The sequence below is a fragment of the Schistocerca cancellata genome, chromosome 1 (assembly GCF_023864275.1).
Source record: "Schistocerca cancellata isolate TAMUIC-IGC-003103 chromosome 1, iqSchCanc2.1, whole genome shotgun sequence".
In the NCBI taxonomy this organism is placed as follows: Eukaryota; Metazoa; Arthropoda; class Insecta; order Orthoptera; family Acrididae; genus Schistocerca; species Schistocerca cancellata.
The window spans coordinates 175,098,294-175,119,249 of record NC_064626.1 but is presented as its reverse complement, the minus strand read 5'-3'; the positions used below and the strand labels follow the sequence as shown (position 1 = coordinate 175,119,249).

The window sequence follows — 20,956 nt, the reverse complement described above, 5'->3', positions numbered from 1 at the left end:
CGTACTGGCAGTAGTCGGTCGGTTGCCGCGGACCAGGGAAGTTATTTCCGCGCGGTGCAGTCGACTGGGTCCGCTGGCAGTCCCTATGCAGTGTTGGACCGTGTGTGGAGCTATCCGGTCGCTACGAGGTTCGTGGGTCACCGACCCAAGAGGCCAAAGTTGAGTAGTGGTTTCAAGTACCCAAGCCACGTCCATTCATGTTGTGTGGTTCGTTTCGGTGGTTCGCTGTTGGGGAGGTTTTCCTGTGAGCAACACAGAGTGTTTGTATTGCTGAAATTTAGCCGCCATGCGGTGGAATTAACTATATTGGTTGACTACAATTCAAGTGCACCAGATGAATTTTCTGCCTTGTGGCCGTTGGTGTTCCGGTTACCTTCCCTGGCCGCCAACGTTATTTCAGGCAATGTCCTTTCCTCGCCTGTTGCCGCTGTCCAACACGGTGTGTAGTTTTGACAACTTAATACATATACATATTTGATTGTGGATAATCACGCCCGCAACATTTTGTGTTTGAATTCTCATGTACCGATTGGTGGCAAGCAAGTCATTCGTCTGTCGGTCCGTGGCTGTCCCTAGGTTGGGTTTCGACGGATCAAGTGTAGTTGAGCTCACCACCTGTCCCACCTAAGTGAATTAGGTCAGACCGAACCGCTGGGGGCTTCTGAGTGCTGTTGTCTTTACTGTCTTTCTCACCGGTGTTTAATTGTCTGTTTATAATCTATCATAGCCAATGATAAAAGAAAATTTCTTGGTTTTACTGCGTTTAATGTAAGTAAGTTTGAATTCCAGCAAGTGGATATTTGCTGAAAGTTTGTTGCTGTTGTGTTGTCTTTTCTTTTAGTCTCCTTTCAGCTACTTAAAACCTTAAGGCTTATGGTTATATTTTTTTTTAAATTTTGCAAAATTAATTGTGGGCCTTCAGCACTAGAACCTTATTCTTAAAATTACCTTTCAAGCTTAAGCATTGCGGCTTGGAACTTTAATCTTAAAATTACCTTCCAAGGTTAAACATTGCGGCCCTCTGCCTTTGAAAGGTTATGGTAATTTATTTTAAAATCTTGAAAATTTTATTGTCGGCCTTCAGCCATTTGTATTGCATCTTATTTATGTTTGTCTATCCACATTGCCTTGTGGTATTAATTATTTTATTTGTAATTGTAACTGCCTGTTTTCAGTCACTTGAAATTTACCTTGTTGATTTTTAAGATTTCTTGTTTGGAGGCCTTCAGCCGTGAAAGATTTGGAGTTTGAAACACGTAGTTGTAAAATTTCGGTTATGTGCCGCTTTGGTTGTAAATGTGTTATTAAATTACAGTAAATTACAATTTAAGGTGAAACTGACACCAACCTTATTTGGCCCTTTCCACAGTTCTAATCACCTGTACTGCGGGCGTCTCAGTGGCACCGCAGGGCCGCTAAGTAACTTGCCACACCCTCTTTCTCTTTGGTTCAGCTATATTCCCTACGTTGAAAGAAGCCTGACCACTAATAGTGCTGTTGCCGGCTTTCAACCGTGCAAATCGTTCCCGCCTAGAACTGCGGCGACACTGAAATGTTGCCACAGAAACGTGAAATTAAGTAGCATTGCGAATTTGTCGTGGCCAAAGTGGGAAACAGCAGCGACAAGTCCGCTATTACTGCCGTACGGACTATGGGACACAAGCATTATGTATAGGTTAAAGAGCTGTGTCAATGCTTGTCTTTCTGCCTCAGCTATAGACATCTGAGTTGTCTGCACTCTTGGCTCGGTGCCTGCAGACGACGCTAAAGTCTGTTATTCTCGAATGGATGTACCATACCGCACATGCACGGCACAACTGGAAGAATGAAAAAATCGGAACTGCAGGCTCGGCGTTGGTTCTGTTAGCAATAAAGTTACTACTTTTCAGACAGTCTTCTTATTTACTTATGAAAACACAAGCAGGGCGTTTATATATATCACATTCATAACCCTGCGTGCCCATCAAATTAATTAGTTTCAAGTTAGAAAATAGGCTCAATAGTTAAAGTTATTTTATTGTTATTACACACGACGGATAACTCGCATTAAAATTACTTAATCTACGATATGTGTGTGGAGGAAGAGGAAGGTGGCGTTACGGATGATACGTGACTTAAATTCACTGAACTGGTCCTTAATCATTGGCTGTTTCTCAATTTCAGAATATCAAATACGTACTGCGCACATAAACAGTTTGGAGGCATCACAGGGAGCGGATTAGGCAGCGAAGGTGCTGCATCTTGGGGTACATTTTGAACAGAGATGACAATATGAATTTATTCAATATACTAATGTCAAAAGCACGTTCCTATATATCAACATCATATATTTACAGCACTGAGAGGTATGTTGTTCAATAGACATCTAAATTCTATAGTCAAACTTTCCGTGACCGATCTCGTCATAAATACTTGGCGAAAGGTAAATCAGAAAAACAATTGAGGACTCAGACTATCACACCCTGGTTGTATCAAATGGGAAGCTATTTAATAGGAAGAACGAAGAGCACTGAAATTACACGCAGAAGCCCGACTACTCCACAACTTATTCTTATTTGAATATCAGGGATACACATCAGCTCTGGGAAGGTGTCTCTGCAATAAACACGCAAAAAGTGGACAAAAATACTTCATTTAGCAACTGGAAGATTTTTTCCTGCATAAATATAAATAGTTAGTCATTTTAAATGGTTCAAATGGCTCTGAGCACTATGGGACTTAACATCTATAGTCATCAGTCCCCTAGAACTTAGAACTACTTAAACCTAACTAACCTAAGGACATCAGACAACACCCAGTCATCACGAGGCAGAGAAAATCCCTGACCCCACCGGGAATCGAACCCGGGAACCCGAGCATAGGAAGCGAGAACGCTACCGCACGACCACGAGCTGCGGACTTAATCATTTTACTCAGGATAATATGTCTTAAATAGTGATTGGGCACACGGGTCTGAAATGGTGGGACTCAAAACACATGGTGGGCTAAAGACCCAGATTTACACCATCTCCATTAGATTCAGTAATGAGGAAATTTAAGGAAATTTAACTCACATGTAGGTACTTGTTCGATTCTATTTACGATCTACAATTTGAGCAATACCGTTTAACTAGAGCAGCATTTACAGAAGCTCGATGTGGGTTAGTGGACAAAATTTACACAATCTCCAGTAAATTACGAAATCGGAAAAGTATAGAAAATAATTTCACATATACATGTTAGTTTGACTCTATGCTTTATGAAGTACAGTTTTGTCAACACCATTTAACTATAGCAACTAACTTTCAAGACCATGGAGAAGTTAACAGTCAAACATTACCGCATCAAAATATTCGAAAATCACGCCTTACAAATCAACATACGTAGTACCCAATAATGTAACCCCATGTAACGTTAAGGTTAAAGATGCACACTCAGTGGTCCTGCTATTAGAACCAAATGTATCGTTTCCAGCACACATAAAACACACGAAATTATGCGAAATAAGCAAATAAGTGAATTACGTAACGCTTGTCTAAAACCGCGGCTAAAATAAATGAAATTAATCATCATCTAAAGTTAATTTAAGTAGCAGCAAAGCCTTTGTCCAACCACCAGTGAAGCGCTAATAGAAGTGTCCGGTCCTTGAGGATCCCAGTGGAAAAAGCAGAATGGCATAAAGCGCCCTTTTATCAGACCACCCACTCTGCGACCAGTGGTGGGGGATGTTTCCACTAGCAGCGGATGAACACCAACAGCGTTTCTGTTGTGTGCTAGCCTGACTCTCGCCCTATCACTGGCCGGAAAACTCTGGTTTCTATGATTTCCATTTACTAAATTAGGTTGGTAATACAAACCCCCATCTCTATGAGAGCTTGTCTAACTGACTGTATTTTCAAAAACTCTAATGTTGGAGTTCACTCACACAGACATTTACAGGGAATAGTGGGACTAATGCAGGCTTTGCGAAGCTGAATAATACAGCCCCTCCTTTTGCAGAGGCTACCTGTAGCTGAGGCATAATGAAATAATAAACAGACTAAACACAGCCAGCATGTCAAGGCGCCAGGAACGCTTAACATTCAGGTATCCCGTTTCAGAACCTCCAGTTTTTCAGAAGACGACTGCATGAAAACTACAAGACGTACAAAAAAAATGAATACATATTAGTGGACAGAGTATCTCTCTTTTGATTCCTAATGAGCGGCGTGTTGTAGTTACACTACGGGCCAGACGTTTTAGAACATGTAGACAAATTATCAACGCTGTATTGTTGCATCGAATTAGTATGCACCTCCAGATAGGCAACTTAATTAACAGATTCCCAAAACGGGCGTCTGTCACACCTTCCCAGACAACTCATGTTCTCAGTGTTAATGAATTACACACAGGTATAGATATTTTCTGCATCATGAACGGTGCCCATATTGAGCACTTGTACTGAGAGTTAAGAACTTGAATAGATGCTCTGTCGACATGTGGGTCTATTTTCTGCAAGACAAAAATCATGGCATAACGATATGCACATATACTGATGGCGGTAGTATCGTGTACGCGAGGTATAATTGGAAATTGCATCAGAAGAGCTGTCATTTGTACTTAGGTGATTCATATGAAAAGGTTTCTGACGTGATTATGTCGCACGATGGTAATTAACAGACTTTGAACGCGGAATGGTAGTTGAAGGTAAATGCAGAGGACACTCAGTTTTGAAAATCGTTAGGGAATTCAGTATTCCGAGATCCATAGTGTCAAGCGTGCGCCGAGAATACCAAATTTCAGGTCTTACCTCTCACCACGGACTACGCATTGGCCGACGGCCTTCGCTTAACGGCCAGGAGCAGCAGCATTTGTGTAGAGTCGTCAGTGCTAACAGACAAGCAACACTGTGTGAATAACCGTAGAAATCAATGTGGGACGTACGACAAATGTATCCGTTAGGACCGGGCGGCGGAATTTGGCCTCAGTGGGCTACGGCAGCAAACGACCAACGCGACTGCCTTTGCTAAGAGCACGACTTGGTCTGCAGCGCCTCTCCTGGGCTCGTGACCATATCGGTTGGACCCTACACGACTGCCGGCCTGCCGGCCGCTGTGGCCGAGCAGTTCTAGGCGCTTCAGTTCGGAACCGCGCTGCTGCTACGGTCGCAGGTTCGAATGCTGCCTCGGGCATGGATGTGTGTGATGTCCTTAGGTTAGTTAGGTTTAAGTAGTTCTAAGTCTATGATGACCTCAGATGTTAAGTCCCATAGTGCTTAGAGCCATTTGAACCATTTGAACCCTACACGACTGGTAAGAGCTGATGGTAGGATTCGAATGTGACGCAGAACCCACGAAACCATGGGCCCAAGTTGTCAACAAGACACTGCTAGCTGGTGGTGGCCTAGTCCAACTGAATCGATCGTTAACTGGAAATTATTAAGTTCAGAGCTACTTGGAGACCATTGCATCCACTTACACACTTCGAGTTCCCAAATGACGATGGAATATTTATGGATGACGATGCGCCACATTATCGGGCCACAATTGTTCGTAATTAGTTTGAAGAACGAAATGATAATTAAATCAAGACAGGCGTTGATACATCGATCTGAGCCACCGAGGGTATAGACGACAGTGCGACTGCAGGGATTTATCCCTTGCACGGACCCTGTGAGACCCACATTCCCAACTTAATGTCCACACACTGCATTCTTAGTGCCCCTGTCAATTACAGTAATTACTCGCGGCATACAATGTTACCGAGTCCCGTAAGAGTTTGGGCAATGCGTGCGCATCCAGCACAGATGGAGGAGGTCAATGGCCGGTTAGCCTTAACTACACTCCTGGAAATTGAAATAAGAACACCGTGAATTCATTGTCCCAGGAAGGGGAAACTTTATTGACACATTCCTGGGGTCAGATACATCACATGATCACACTGACAGAACCACGGGCACATAGACACAGGCAACAGAGCATGCACAATGTCGGCACTAGTACAGTGAATATCCACCTTTCGCAGCAATGCAGGCTGCTATTCTCCCATGGAGACGATCGTAGAGATGCTGGATGTAGTCCTGTGGAACGGCTTGCCATGCCATTTCCACCTGGCGCCTCAGTTGGACCAGCGTTCGTGCTGGACGTGCAGACCGCGTGAGACGACGCTTCATCCAGTCCCAAACATGCTCAATGGGGGACAGATCCGGAGATCTTGCTGGCCAGGGTAGTTGACTTACACCTTCTAGAGCACGTTGGGTGGCACGGGATACATGCGGACGTGCATTGTCCTGTTGGAACAGCAAGTTCCCTTGCCGGTCTAGGAATGGTAGAACGACGGGTTCGATGACGGTTTGGATGTACCGTGCACTATTCAGTGTCCCCTCGACGATCACCAGTGGTGTACGGCCAGTGTAGGAGATCGCTCCCCACACCATGATGCCGGGTGTTGGCCCTGTGTGCCTCGGTCGTATGCAGTCCTGATTGTGGCGCTCACCTGCACGGCGCCAAACACGCATACGACCATCATTGGCACCAAGGCAGAAGCGACTCTCATCGCTGAAGACGACACGTCTCCATTCGTCCCTCCATTCACGCCTGTCGCGACACCACTGGAGGCGGGCTGCACGATGTTGGGGCGTGAGCGGAAGACAGCCTAACGGTGTGCGGGACCATAGCCCAGCTTCATGGAGACGGTTGCGAATGGTCCTCGCCGATACCCCAGGAGCAACAGTGTCCCTAATTTGCTGGGAAGTGGCGGTGCGGTCCCCTACGGCACTGCGTAGGATCCTACGGTCTTGGCGTGCATCCGTGCGTCGCTGCGGTCCGGTCCCAGGTCGACGGGCACGTGCACCTTCCGCCGACCACTGGCCACAGCATCGATGTACTGTGGAGACCTCACGCCCCACGTGTTGAGGAATTCGGCGGTACGTCCACCCGGCATCCCGCATGCCCACTACACGCCCTCGCTCAAAGTCCGTCAACTGCACATACGGTTCACGTCCACGCTGTCGCGGCATGCTACCAGTGTTAAAGACTGCGATGGAGCTCCGTATGCCACGGCAAACTGGCTGACACTGACGGCGGCGGTGCACAAATGCTGCGCAGCTAGCGCCATTCGACGGCCAACACCGCGGTTCCTGGTGTGTCCGCTGTGCCGTGCGTGTGATCATTGCTTGTACAGCCCTCTCGCAGTGTCCGGAGCAAGTATGGTGGGTCTGACACACCGGTGTCAATGTGTTCTTTTTTCCATTTCCAGGAGTGTATATATGAAGATGGTATCTGTTCTTTTGGACATGTCCGAAAGAACATATACCATCTTCACATATAGTTTGAAGAACTTTCTGGACAGTACGAGCGAATGATTTGGCCACCCATATGCCCGACATTGGACGTAATCGAGATGTCAGTTCGTGGACGAAACCCGACACAGGCAACTCTTTCGCAATTATGGATAACTATAGGGGCAGCATGGCTCAATATTTCAACGGGGGACTTGTTGAGTCCATGCCACGTCGAGCTCCTGCACTACGATACTACGACACGATATTATGAGGTATCCCATGAACTTTATCACCTTAGTGTACGAGTGTTCTTTCTTCACAAACTGAGTCAAAAGAGAGTAAACGAATCTTGGGGGGAAGAAAAGGTTGAAAGGAGTATCTTTGAGGGTCATGTTGAACATACAGGAGCTACAAGTATCTCACCATCTGAGCTGTCAGCGCAGAATTTGTGTTCGGGTACACGCGCATATATCGAGTCGCCGATGCAGTCCTCTCGGCTGGTGTGTTTCAACTTCTGCAGTTTCAGAGTGAAATTTTTGCTCGAATCTGGAACGACCATCTGAAACAAAACAGTATTTCACTGCAGAAATCGATTTTAATTTAGAAATACAACATGATATAAGACTTAAAATAATTAAGGAGTTATTCTGTGATTCAAGTTGTAATATCAATGTAGACGTTTAGTAGTTGACATGTTTTTTCACAGTTCCCCTTGTGGCACGTCAAGTGACATGTTTGTTTCGCCCATAGCCGTAAAGTTTTGCAGAAGGCAGACTGCCCATACGTGTAACCGATGCGAGCGCCACTGAGGACGAAATGCGAGCAGATGTGGATTGAGGCAGTCAGTCAGTAAAGAGTCAGCAAAAAGAAGCCTATTCCAGAGTTGGTGCGCTGACAACCCGAGACTGGGACTTCACTAACAGCCAATGCAATTCATTGATGAAGCCGCGTTTACACGGAATGGAATCAACAACACACATAGCAATCATCGATGGTCGCACGAAAATTCATACGTTATAGTGAGAACCAATTTCTATGTCAGTTTTTCAATCAGTGTTTGGTGTGGAATGATCGAAAGCGTATTGATAGGTTCAGTCACTTTAGAAGAGCGAATGGCGGGACAGAATTACATGCATTTCTTAGAAAATTCGTTTGTGGAACACATTGCGGACGTTCCATTGACCAAGCAGACTTCAATGTAGTTCCGGCATGACGGAGTTACTCCACATTTTACCAGATGTGTGAAGAAACATCTTACCCGCACTTCTCCTAATCGCTGGATTGGTCATGGTAGTGCAGTTAACTGGCCACCAAAACTATCAGACGTCACAACATTAGATTTTTGTTTATGGCGTTGGACGAAATATTAGGTGTCCAAGTGAAAGGTGAATGAACTAGATGCATTCTTGATCGCATCATGGACTGTGCTACCTTTAATAGGGAACGTGCAGAGGAACTCAGACAAGCAACGTACGTCCTCCCAAGCGTGTAATATTTACTAACTGGTGTATATGTATACGTATGTAAACCTGACAACGTACTGAAATACATTGAAAATAAACAAAAATATACATTAAATGTGTTCTATATCGGTAACAATTTCGAATAGGAAATATGTCAATACGAATTTTTTTGTTTGCAGTTTATCATACGTCGCTGGAGCAATGAAGGGTACTTAGCGACTAGAAAAAAGCGCAGGTCTCTCCCGTTTTGAAAAAATAGCCGTAGGACATATGCACATAATAATTAGGCCTATATCGTTGACGTTAATTTGTTCTAGAAATAAGTAACATTTTTATGATTAAGAATTATGATGTTTTTGGAGAATGAAAATTTCCTCTATAAAAATCAACATGGATTCCGCAAACAGAGATCTTGCGAAACTCCTCCATGAAGAACGGCGCTCAGGTTGGTGCCTTCCTGCTTGAGTTCAGGCAGGTATTTGACCTCGTCCCGCATTGCCGTTTAGTGAAAAATAAGGGGCTTACCGAGTACAGGACTAGATTTGCGACAGGATTCAAGACTTCCTTGCAAATCAACGTCAACACGTCGCTCTTAACGGAATAAAATCGACATATGTAAACGTAATTCCGGAGTACCCCAAGGAAGTGTAATAGAACAGTTACTGTTTACAATGTACAAAAGAATCTAGTAGAAACCGCCAGAAGCTCTTTAAATCTGTTCGCAGACGGTGCTCGTTGTCTATAAGAAAGTAGCAACGCCAGAAGACGGTACTGATTTGCAGAATAACCTGCAGTGGACTGATGAATGGCAGGCTCTGGCAGTTGAACCTGAAAGTAAATAAGTGTAACATACTGTGCATAGATAGGAAAAGAATCCACTACTGTCCAGCAACTCCATTGATGACAAACTGCAGGAAACAGTACGTAAAGTAAAATATCTAGGGGTAAGTGTACAGAGCAACCCTAAGTGGGATGACCGCATAAAACAAATAGTAGGAGAAGCAGATGTCGGACTGAGATTCATGGGAAGAATCTTAAGGAAATATAATTCATCCATGAAGGAAGCGGTTTGTAAGGCGCTTGTTCGAACGATTCCTGAGTACTGTTCATCAATATTGATTCTTACCAGACAGGAATGATAGAAGAGATAGAGAAGATCGAACAAAGAGCTACCCGTTTCGTCACGGAATCATTTAGGCGGCGCCAGAGCGTTCCACGGATGCTCAACGAACTCCAGTGGCAGACGTTACAAGGAAGGAGTGGTGCACCATGGAGAGGATTACTACAGATTATTTCCTCTCACACATATCTCGAGAAATGACCATGACGAGAAAATTCGAGAAGTTATAGCCAGTACAGCTGGTTTGCTGACATTCATTCTTCCCACGCATCATTCCCGAGTGGAACAAGGAAGAGATTAGCGTTTAACGTCCCGTCGACAACGAGGTCATTAAGACGGAGTAGGAAGGTTGGGGAAGGAAATCGGCCGTGCCCTTTCAAAGGAACCATCCCGGCATTTGCCTGAAGCGATTTAGGGCAATCACAGAAAACCTAAATCTGGATGGCTGGATGCGGGTACGAACCGTCGTCCTCCCGAACCCGAGTCCAGTGTGCTAACCACTGCGCCGCCTAACTCGGTTGGAACAAGACGGGGAGGATCAGTTAGTGGTATCAGAAGTATCCGCTGCTGCATGGCCCTAGGTGGCTTGCGGAGTATGATGTAGATCCGTAAATACAGTATTGGCGATTAAAATTGCTACACCAAGAAGAAATGCAGATGATGAACGGGTATTCATTGCATAAATATATTATACTATAACTGACATGTGATTACATTTTCAAGCAATTTGGGTGCATTAACCATGAGAAATCAGTACCCAGAACAACCACCTCTGGCCGTAATAACGGCCTTGATACGCCTGGACATTGAGCCAAACAGAGCTTGGATGGCGTGTACAGGTACAGCTGTCCATGCAGCTTCAAGACAATACCACGGTTCATCAAGAGTAGTGACTGGCGTATTGTGACGAGCTAGTTCCTCGGCCACCATTGACCAGACGTTTTCAATTGGTGAGAGATCTGGAGAATGTGCTGGCCAGGGCAACGGTCGAACATTTTGTGTATCCATAAAGGCCCGTACAGGACCGGCAACATGCGATCGTGCATTATCCTGCTGAAATGTAGGGTTTCGCAGGGATCGAATGAAGGGTAGAGCCACGGGTCGTAACACACCTGAAATGTAACGTCCACTGTTCAAAGTGCCGTCAATGCGAACAAGAGGTGACCGAGACGTGTAACCAGTGGCACCCCATACCATCACGCGAGGTGATACGCCAGTATGGCGATGACGAGTACACGCTTCCAATGTGTGTTCACCCCGATGTCGCCACGATGATGCTGTAAACAGAAACTGGATTCATCCGAAAAAATGACGTTTTGCCATTCGTGCACCCAGGTTCGTCGTTGAGTACACCATCGCAGGCGCTCCTGTCTGTGATGCAGCGTCGATGGTAACCGCTGCCATGGTCCCTGAGCTGATAGTCCATGCTGCTGCAAACGACGTCGGACTGTTCGTGCAGATGGTTGTTGTCTTGCTAACGTCCCCATCTGTTGACTCAGGGACCGAGACGTGGCTGCACGATCCGTTACAGCCATGCGCGTAAGATGCCTGTCATCTCGATTGCTAATGATACGAGGCCGTTGGGATCCAGCACAGCGTTCCGTATTACCCTCCTCATCACACCGATTCCATTTTCTTTTAAAAGTCATTGGATCTCGACCAACGCGAGCAGCAATGTCGCGATACGATGAACCGCAATCGCGATAGGCTACAATCCGACCTTTATCAAAGTCGGAAACGTGATGGTACGCGTTTCTCCTCCTTACACGAGACATCACAACAACGTTTCACCAGGCAACGCCGGTCAACTGCTGTTTGTGTATGAGAAATCGGTTGGAAACTTTCCTCATATCAGCACGTTGTAGGTGTCGCCACCGGTGCCAACCTTGTTTGAATGCTCTGAAAAGCTAATCATTTGCATATCACAGCATCTTCTTCCTGTCGGTTAAATTTCGCGTCTGTAGCTCGTCATCTTCGTGGTGTAGCAATTACAATGGCCAGTAGTGTATTAACCGTTCCTCCTTGGACACCCTGTAGAAATCAGTGGATTGGTGAGAATGACACGGCGTGGCGTACATACAAATGAAATGTCCCCGTGCTGCGGTTGGACGCCGCTGTCGACGCAGATTGGCCGCACGGAGTCCGTAAGGGCCAGCGGCACCTCCAGCTCCACCACGGCCAGACTGTGCTCGTAGGCGGCGTACACCGAAGAGTACGCGTCATCCACCAGGACACGGGACACCTGTCAGAAAAATAAGGCAATTTTTGTAGTGTGGGACAAGCAAACTTATTATCTAATGATTGACAGACTGACAAAAAAAGTGAACTACACAGAAGACATGATCGGATCTCAATGTAAATTCACTTCGTGCACATACTCACTGTTGGTAAGTATGTAAATGTTTAGAGCTGCAATTCTCCGTCACAGGTAGAATGACCACCGAAGAACATCAGTCTTATTCGTATATAGTGTTGTTAGTTACGAGAGGTGGTATGGTATAACTTATAAGGGGCATGAAAAGCGTCAGATGCTGGTTCACTATGAAGGACGCAGAGATGGCACATACTCATTTGAAACACAGGATGAACACCTAACAGTGTTTGAAAGGGGCCTCACTGTATGTCTCCATTCATCCAGCTGGTTCAATATTCAGATTTTTGGAGCCTTGGGATGTGACACAGTGGCCTGGTGATGGACTGCATGAGAATGTGGTGGCAGACACGCTCATCATAAAGGTTCCATTCGACTACATTCTCCTAAGTAAATTAGAGTATTATGGTGTCACCGGCAATGCTGCGAAATGGTTTGAGTCTTATCCATCTAACAGGAAACAAAGGGTGTCGTTGCGGAATACCTGTGCAGTAAGCAGTCAGTCTTCACCCGACTGGGAATTAATTACATGTGGTGTTCCTCAAGGTTCCATTTTGGGTCCATTGCTTTTTCTTGTGTACATTAATTACCTCTCCTCTGTTACATTGCCAGATGTTAAGTTTGTTTTGTTTGCAGATGATACAAACATTGCAATAAGTAGCAACTCAAGTACAGATTTAGAAACATCTGCTAATCAAATTTTCATTACATTAATAAGTGGTTTAAAGGTAATTCTTTGTCATTAAACTTTGCGAAGACCCACTATATGCAGTTAAGAACCTGTAAGAGATTTCTTTCCAACATGAGTATAACATATGAAGACATACAGATCGAAGAGGTTGACTGTGTTAAATTTCTGGGATTACAACTCGATAATAAATTCAGTTGGGAAGGGCATGCCACAGAATTGCTTAAGAGCCTAAACGAGTCTGTATTTGCCGTGAGAATGATGTCAGATGTAGGAGATACAAATATAAAAAAAACTTGCATACTTTGCTTACTTTCATTCTATTAAGTCGTATGGGATCATATTCTGGGGCAACTCATCAAACTGAGCAAAAGTTTTTAGGGTGCAAAAGCATGTCATAAGAATCATTTGCGGTGTAAATTTGAGAACATCTTTTAGAAACCTGTTCAAGGAACTTTGTATTCTAACCACTGCTTCTCAGTATATTTATTCGTTAATGAAATTTGTTGCAAGTAATACATCTCTATTTCCAACCAATAGGTCAGTACACAGTATCAATGCTAGGAATAAGAAGAATCTACATAAAGGCCTAAAACGACTTACCTTGGTCCAAAAAGGGATCCAATATTCAAGAACACACATTTTTAATAAATTGCCAGCAACCATTAAAAACTTGGTTTTAGATAAAGCACGGTTTAAAAAGAGTTTGAAAGACTTTTTGATAGGCAACACCTTCTACTTCATAGATGGATATCTTAACAGAATGTTAGCTTAAGTAAAAACATCTGTTAGATTTCAGTTTTCACAACACTTGGTCACAACAGTCAAGATTTGGTATTTTGCGTATCATAAATTTATTAATAATGCATAACAGTGTTTCATTCTGACGGGGTGTTAATTCTGTAAATATTAGCTGTCCCAGTTTACTGCATTGTATTAACTTATTTTCGACTATCTACTGAGAAGTGATCGGTTTTATGTTTTTATGTCATACTTCCTGACCGAGCGAGGTGGCGCAGTGGTAGCATACTGGACTCGCATTCGGGAGGACGACGGTTCAATCCCGCGTCCGGCCATCCTGATTTAGGTTTTCCGTGATTTCCCTAAATCGCTCCAGGAAAATGCTGGGATGGTTCCTTTGAAAGGGCACGGCCGACTTCCTTCCCCATCCTTCCCTAATCCGATGAGACCGATGACCTCGCTGTTTGGTGTCTTCCTCCAAACAACCCAACCCCATACTTCCTGACATGTTCCACACCCACGAGAATCATCTAATTTTTTGGGTCTGTGGAACGAAAACTGAATCTAATCTATTCTAATCTAATCACAATCACAAGGAAGGATCGCCGTATTGTGTACAAACCACATGTTAACATCCTGACATATGTGCCGATATCCGAGAACAAGTGGTAACCCACCTGCAACACACTGTCATCCTGAACCATTGGTAGGAGACGAGTAGCAGCAGCCGGACTAAGGAATTGCCATCCGATGCGTGGGTTGTTGTTATCATCACAAGGGAAACAGCTGCATTGGGAGGCGTGCTGTGACTGTGAAGTATAGGCTGCTCACGAATGACACCGCATTCTGTTCAACGATTGATTACGGTTCTGCACTACCCCAGATGACGATCGTCGGCGAGTATGGTGGCGACGAGGCCACACGTCCCATTCTTCCAATGATTCGGAGCGGCATAGTGGTGTTACTACTGTCGTCACGTTGTGGGAAGCCACTCGGCATGACTTCAGATCGGGGCTGGTAGTGATTGAGCGAACTGTACGACACGGACATCCTGCGTCCTCATGCGTTACCTCACAATTGACGGTGCCATTTTTCAGCAATACGTGTCCCTACCCACTGTCTGCGAAATATTGAGGAACTCCCGTGGGCACCGAGATCCTCAGATCTGTCCCTGATAGAACATGTGTGGAACCATCTTGGACATCAACCCCATCTCAGTGCCAGTATCCAAAACATCAAGGACCAGTTACAACACTTGTAGGCCAGGCCGGCCGCGGTGGTCGAGCGGTTCTAGACGCTTCAGTCTGGAACCGCGCGACCGCTACGATCGCAGGTTCAAATCCTGCCTCGCGCATAGATGTGTATGATGTCCTTAGGTTAGTTAGGTTTAAGTAGTTCTAAGTTCTGGGGGACTGATGACCTCAGATGTTAAGTCCCATAGTGCTCAGAGTCATTTGAACCATTTTTTTGTGGGCCAGCTTGTCTCACGAGAGGACACAAATGGCTTTATGAACCCTTCCCAACCGAATCTGTCCATGAATCTAGGCCTGAGTGGCTGTACCCTCATATTAAAAAGTGGGCCCATACTGCCAAGTCCTTCGTAAATTTGACTCGATTTTGTAGTCACATACCCTTTCAATCCGTGAAGTTTCATTTTGTTTCCTCCTCCTCTGCTGGGCGCTTCACCTATTTTTGTCAATGTATGTACTTATAATGACAGCGAAGGAAGGCTTTAGACAGTCAGTGGTATGTTGTTCACAAAAAGAAACAATTTATTAATATTAAAAGTCGTAGATGTGGTTCAAATTTTAATTTCCTGCTTCTTGGAAACAATTTCGTTCGCTTGATTTTTTTTAAAGACGTCTCATAGCTGGATATACATTCTTCTGAGACTATTTACAAAGAACATTTCATATTTATTATAGTTTGCAATAACGTTTGACCATTGATAAACCTCTTATAATTATAACCATTATTATTACTATTTTAGAAACACTATGAAACGAATCAAAATTTCTTTGAAAAAGAAGGTATTTGTTTTGTCTCTTTTTAAACACCAAAACTTTTACATACTTTTTCCGATCGTAGCTTTTCCTTCTGCAATTTGGGAAACAAATTCTTTCATGCCATTTTCCTTGGCTTGGCTTGATAAACATGTAAAAGATGTAACTGGATGAGTCTCGACTTGGCCATTGTTGATGTGGGCTAAGCTTTAACTCGTCACAGTTCATTCTTGCACAGACTGCCAGCGATACTGAAACTGTGATAGTCATAAAAATTAAGTGACTAATTTCCCGAGACAGTTCTTTAACCCCACCACATTCGAAAGCAAGTTGTCTTCCAGGAGAGGATACTTTACAGTTTAGAAGTATATCTATGGGCAATCTGATCCACTTCTCACTTAAATAGCCTTGAAAAGAGCTGGTGCTGGTAAGCTACATTCCAGGGCAAACCCATGATGGCACAAGCTACGTCCCTTACCTATGACATCATCATCATCACCGTCATCTCATCATCATCACATGACAAGCCACACTTTTTTTTCAATAATGTCAGCATGCCCCCTCCCTTTCTTGCTCCACCTCCCCACTTTCCTCTCCAGCCAATCACAGTGTACCTGTCAAATTATGTAATCCTCAGTTGAGAAATGGTGCCACGTTCAAAAAATATACAATATTTGCGAATGGAAAAAAATGTAACTTTCGGCTGAATTGGTATCGTTCAAAAATGGTTCAAATGGCTCTGAGCACAATGGGACTTAACATCTGAGGGCATCAGTCCCGTAGAATTTAGAACTACTTAAACCTAACTAACCTAAGGACATCACACACATCCATGCCCGAGGCAGGATTTGAACCTGCAACCGTAGTGGTCGCGCGGTTCCAGACTGTAGCGGCTAGAATCGCTCGCGTCGACGGCACCCAGCGTCTCACAGGCCACACGCAGCTACAAAGCAGACGGCACCGGTACATTTAAATCTCCAGCCGGCGCGCAGCCAGCGAGCTCGCTTCCCATTACTCGCTATATCCAATTGGGGGGGGGGGGGGCATCAACTGGCCGGTGCATCTTTTTAAGCAGTCGCACTCAGCAGTTTGTCCCAGACTCAGTATCAACGTTTATATTGAAGACTGCAGTGAGAAAAATGCGTCAATGTAACACGATGCTACTAAGCCTTTCTACGTGTCAGTCTCTTATCAGATTGTATCAGCATTCAAAACCATTTGCTTCTATCAAAAATGTAACTCAGCACCACAGAAGGACCTACAACTCTTCAAAGTAATGTATCCCTCAGTTATTACGTGTACGTATTGGAAATAAACTTATTAATGTGTTGTCTTTTTGTAGGTGTCTGTCTTTATTGGCCACCTCAACTATCAACAACACATCAGAGTTGATGATTACAAGCAACGTGTGACAGAGCCTTAAGTTAACAACTGTGCAGTTCAAAGTTGTTATGTGTCGACAGAAGTGCCGACACAGTGTTATTATGATGGGCCGAATAGGCACGCTATCAGCTCCCCCAGAATATCGCGAAGTCTGAAACAGGATGCTCAATGAATGCTAATAAGAAAAGAACGGAGCGTCTCATATACTTAACTTTATTCTCTTGTGTGGTACATCTCTATGGTGAATACAAGTAAGACTCTCTCCAGATATGGTTAACTGCGCCTTGCTAGGTCGTAGCTATGGACTTAGCTGAAGGCTATTCTAACTGTCTCTCGGCAAATGAGAGGAAGGCTTCGTACGTCTAGTCGCTAGCAATGTCGTCCGTACAACTGGGGCGAGTGCTAGTCCGTCTTTCTAGACCTGCCATGCGGTGGCGCTAGGTCTGCAAGTACTGACAGTGGCGACACGTGGGTCCGACATGTACTAATGGACCGCGGCCGATTTAAGCTACCACCTAGCAAATGTGGTGTCTGGCGGTGACACCACAAAAGTAGTTGCTACTGTTAAACAGCACAGGCTAGGATTAACAGTATAGGATTACTAACATTTTGTACTTCTGATTAAGTTGACTACCTTAGCCTGGCGCCATTACTGTCTCCTCATTTGGGCTGAGAGGAAACGCCATTTCAGATTTCCCTACCTAAGAACAGTCTGAGGTGACACCCGGAATCGAATCGGGGTCCTTCCCCACTGCGGGCAGTGACGCTAACCATTCAGATATGGAGCAGTGGATTTTACTGTGAACGTGTGAAAAATGCAAAAATATTAAATAGCCTATGTGAAAAGTGTAAAAGTATTAAAAGTGATCTAAATGAAGGCGTAAAAAATTTGAAAATCACTGAATGTGATTTTAGTGTATGTGTAAAAAGTAAAAAAACTGTGCAATTTAAATGCCGAATATCCCTCGTCATAACTAGAGTGTAAGTAATAGATTTTGTTGTATGGTGTATGCAAATGTGAACTGTCAACAACTGTGCATCTAGCTTTTCTTTGGAAGTGCAATATTTTACATAATAAATTTTATATCTAAAGTATTTTTCTTTGCTCTTTTTTAATCCTACATTCCCTCTGCGGTATAATACACTGTTCCTGCTTCATGCTAGTAAGCATTAAGTTAATTAGGGGAGTTGACATGAGTTGCCTTTTATCAGCTGGCTTGGCATGCAAACACTTCAGTGCTGATGTAATGACGTCTCTCTCTCTCTCTCCAGCTATCCAAGTCCACTTGAATGCTTGAATGCATGATGTGTTTTCTCTGATTTGTGTACGCGCGTGTGTGTGTGTGTGTGTATACGCGCGCGCGCGCGCGTGTGTGTGTGTGTGTGTGTGTGTGTGTGTGTGTGTGTGTGTGTGATGAATAGCGTCAATTCGAGCGAAACTTAGGTAATTATTAGAGAAACACCGTAGTATTGGCAAATATATTTCAACAGGACGCCATTTCAGGTGAAGGTTAGGTGACATATTTTTTTCGATATGGAAATACTGTATATCTTTTAGCGTGGTGCCATTTTTATGAGAATCAAATGAAGCTTACGTAATTTGACAGCTACATTGCCATTAGCTGTTTAATTTTAATGGGCTGCAAAAATACTAGGCTCTGGTTGGTTAGTGATGGGAGAGGACAGGCCTGGGAAGCAGAGGGGAAGGCGGAGGCCATGATGCCGTCCATGTAAGGAGGTGTGGCTTATCACATGATGACGGCGACACCACAGACAAGTGGGGTGTTGTCAGTTGTTCGCGTATTCGACACTCTTTAACAGCGGCTGTCATATAAAAAGAAGTCTCAAACTATTCGAGCCATTTCGCGTAGCTCCACAGGTATGATTGTCTTTCGTCTCTAATGGAGCTGTGTGCATTCAAAGCATCTGTAACTCTTTTGTGGACGCAGTCACAGTTTTCACTGAAATGTTTCAAAGATTTTATCCTTACAGCTCAACAAGTTGGAGACTATGATATCAGCCGGTGAACTTTCTGATTTGGATTCGTCTCGTCGAAGCCAGATGGTAGCACAACAATGAGTACATGTTTTTCCTGTTTGTGAGTTCCAGAATTATTCTTGAGATATCTTTCACAACTACCCAGACACAGCACATTAGGAGATACAAACAATTATTACTGTAGTTAATATACCAGCTCTCTGGCTGGTCTAGTAGAAGGATTTACTTCGCACACTTGTTCTGCCCAGACGTACTGGCTGCATCATCAAAACAATGGGCACGTAGAAACTCAGTTCCTAGTGAGAACCTTGAAAGGGTGTATTTGTTGGCAGCCTTTGTGTCCTGGGGTCCAGCGGACTGTAGAAGCCCAGAAAATATTCTTTTACCTCTTGCGTCTCTGGGTCGACGCAACCCACAGAAATAGTGAACTGCTCCTGGCTGACTACCTGCTTCTTTGAATCTGCCATAATTCCACAACACAGAAAAAAATTTAACTGGTGAGTTCTTGTCGCATGTGAGCCATAATTTCGAGTACTTCGTTTTGTACGTCGGGGAAGTGTCTCAGGGCTTTACCCAGATCTTCAGTTTGGGTATAAGGTTTTGCCTCTCATCAAATAGTGTTACGAAGCTTCCTGTGACCGTTTCGTGACATCACAGTGTGTGCAATTCAGAAACCTGACTGAACTGATTAATGCAAGTAACGCGATTCTAACTTTCTCCTTATCGGCCAGCAGATATCGCGCGAGTTTTCCGACATCTTGCTGTATAACTGCGACAGCCTCTCCATTAAAAAGACTCTCCTCACGTATTTTGAACTTTCTTTCTAGGTACAGAGATCTTCTTTAGAAAAGCCGTTTCTTTCTGTGGTCTTCTATTTCTAACGATGTGGATAGACGTAATGCATTCATAGCAGAGAACATTGTGTCTCATTTCTTCGTAACGTAGCCAAAGATAAGACACAAACCACTCCTGTTTACGAGATCTTCCATTCATTCGCTGAAAATTGTGACAGGATGAGTTATAGAAGTTTTAAAGCTGTCTGACATATAGTATCTTCAAAGATGCGACAGTATGCTTCAGTTAAAAACTTTTTGTTAACCAAAACACTAATCTCATATTTGCGGATGTACAACACAAATTTCATCGTAGGTTCTGCCTGTAGATCGTGTACATCTCTAAGTGAATTTTGGGGGAGGGGCAGCAGATACCGTACCTCCAAATCCCCGCACCCCAAGACGTTGAAGTTGGGGGAGGGGGTGGCGAGTGCCGTATCAAGACATGAATAATACCTAAGAGGAGCGTCTCAAAAGTAACGGCTGATCAACTAGCATATATGACCCTATTGGTCAGAATGCGCATGTGCTGTATCTCGCACATATCGTATGCTAATTTCTCGGTATGAGACACCTAGTCAGAATGGTTGAGAGAAGACACTCCCCCGCGTTTTAAGTACGAGACCAGAGGGATTCTGGGCAATTTTTTTTCACACAATGTAACCGACGAAGCAACCAAAGAGTATTAACAAAAAACTTTGCAATGGTGTAATACAAATTAGTGAAAGCGAACAAAAAATAAACAGAATATGCAAGTTAGCACACATCAGAAAGAAGGCGTGGTCTTTCTGGAGTTTATAGAACCTGGAATATCAACATTATCTGGATGAACATTCACAACCAATGACCCAAAACTCTGAGTTTTGAATTCAAAATCAGAGTTCCGCTGTCCCACTAAAGAGTGAACCCCTTTCTCCATATGGAAAACTCTGACTTCGCATTGGAGTCTCGTAAAGCATGGTGAATAATGGCAGTAAACGGCACTACCAAACCTTAGGAATATCGACCTGAAATGCGGACAGCAAGATTTTTGTGCAGCCCATAATAACGAAAAGTTCTGCCGTTGCCTCTAAGCACTTGGCCGTACAGTCGTGTGACTATACAAAATTGATACAT

The 20,956-nt window shown here is 44.2% G+C and overlaps 1 protein-coding gene across 1 annotated transcript in view; it reads right to left on the bottom strand.

Moving 5' to 3' along the window:
* LOC126161494 (uncharacterized) overlaps positions 1-20,956 on the bottom strand; it is a 120,508-nt gene that overhangs the window by 33,803 nt on the left and 65,749 nt on the right. The window contains exons 5-6 of the mRNA XM_049917429.1: positions 11,904-12,065; positions 7,664-7,799 (exon numbers count right to left, since the gene is read on the bottom strand). Of these exons, the coding sequence (XP_049773386.1) occupies positions 7,664-7,799; positions 11,904-12,065 (298 nt within the window). The remainder of the gene's footprint in view (positions 1-7,663; positions 7,800-11,903; positions 12,066-20,956) is intronic.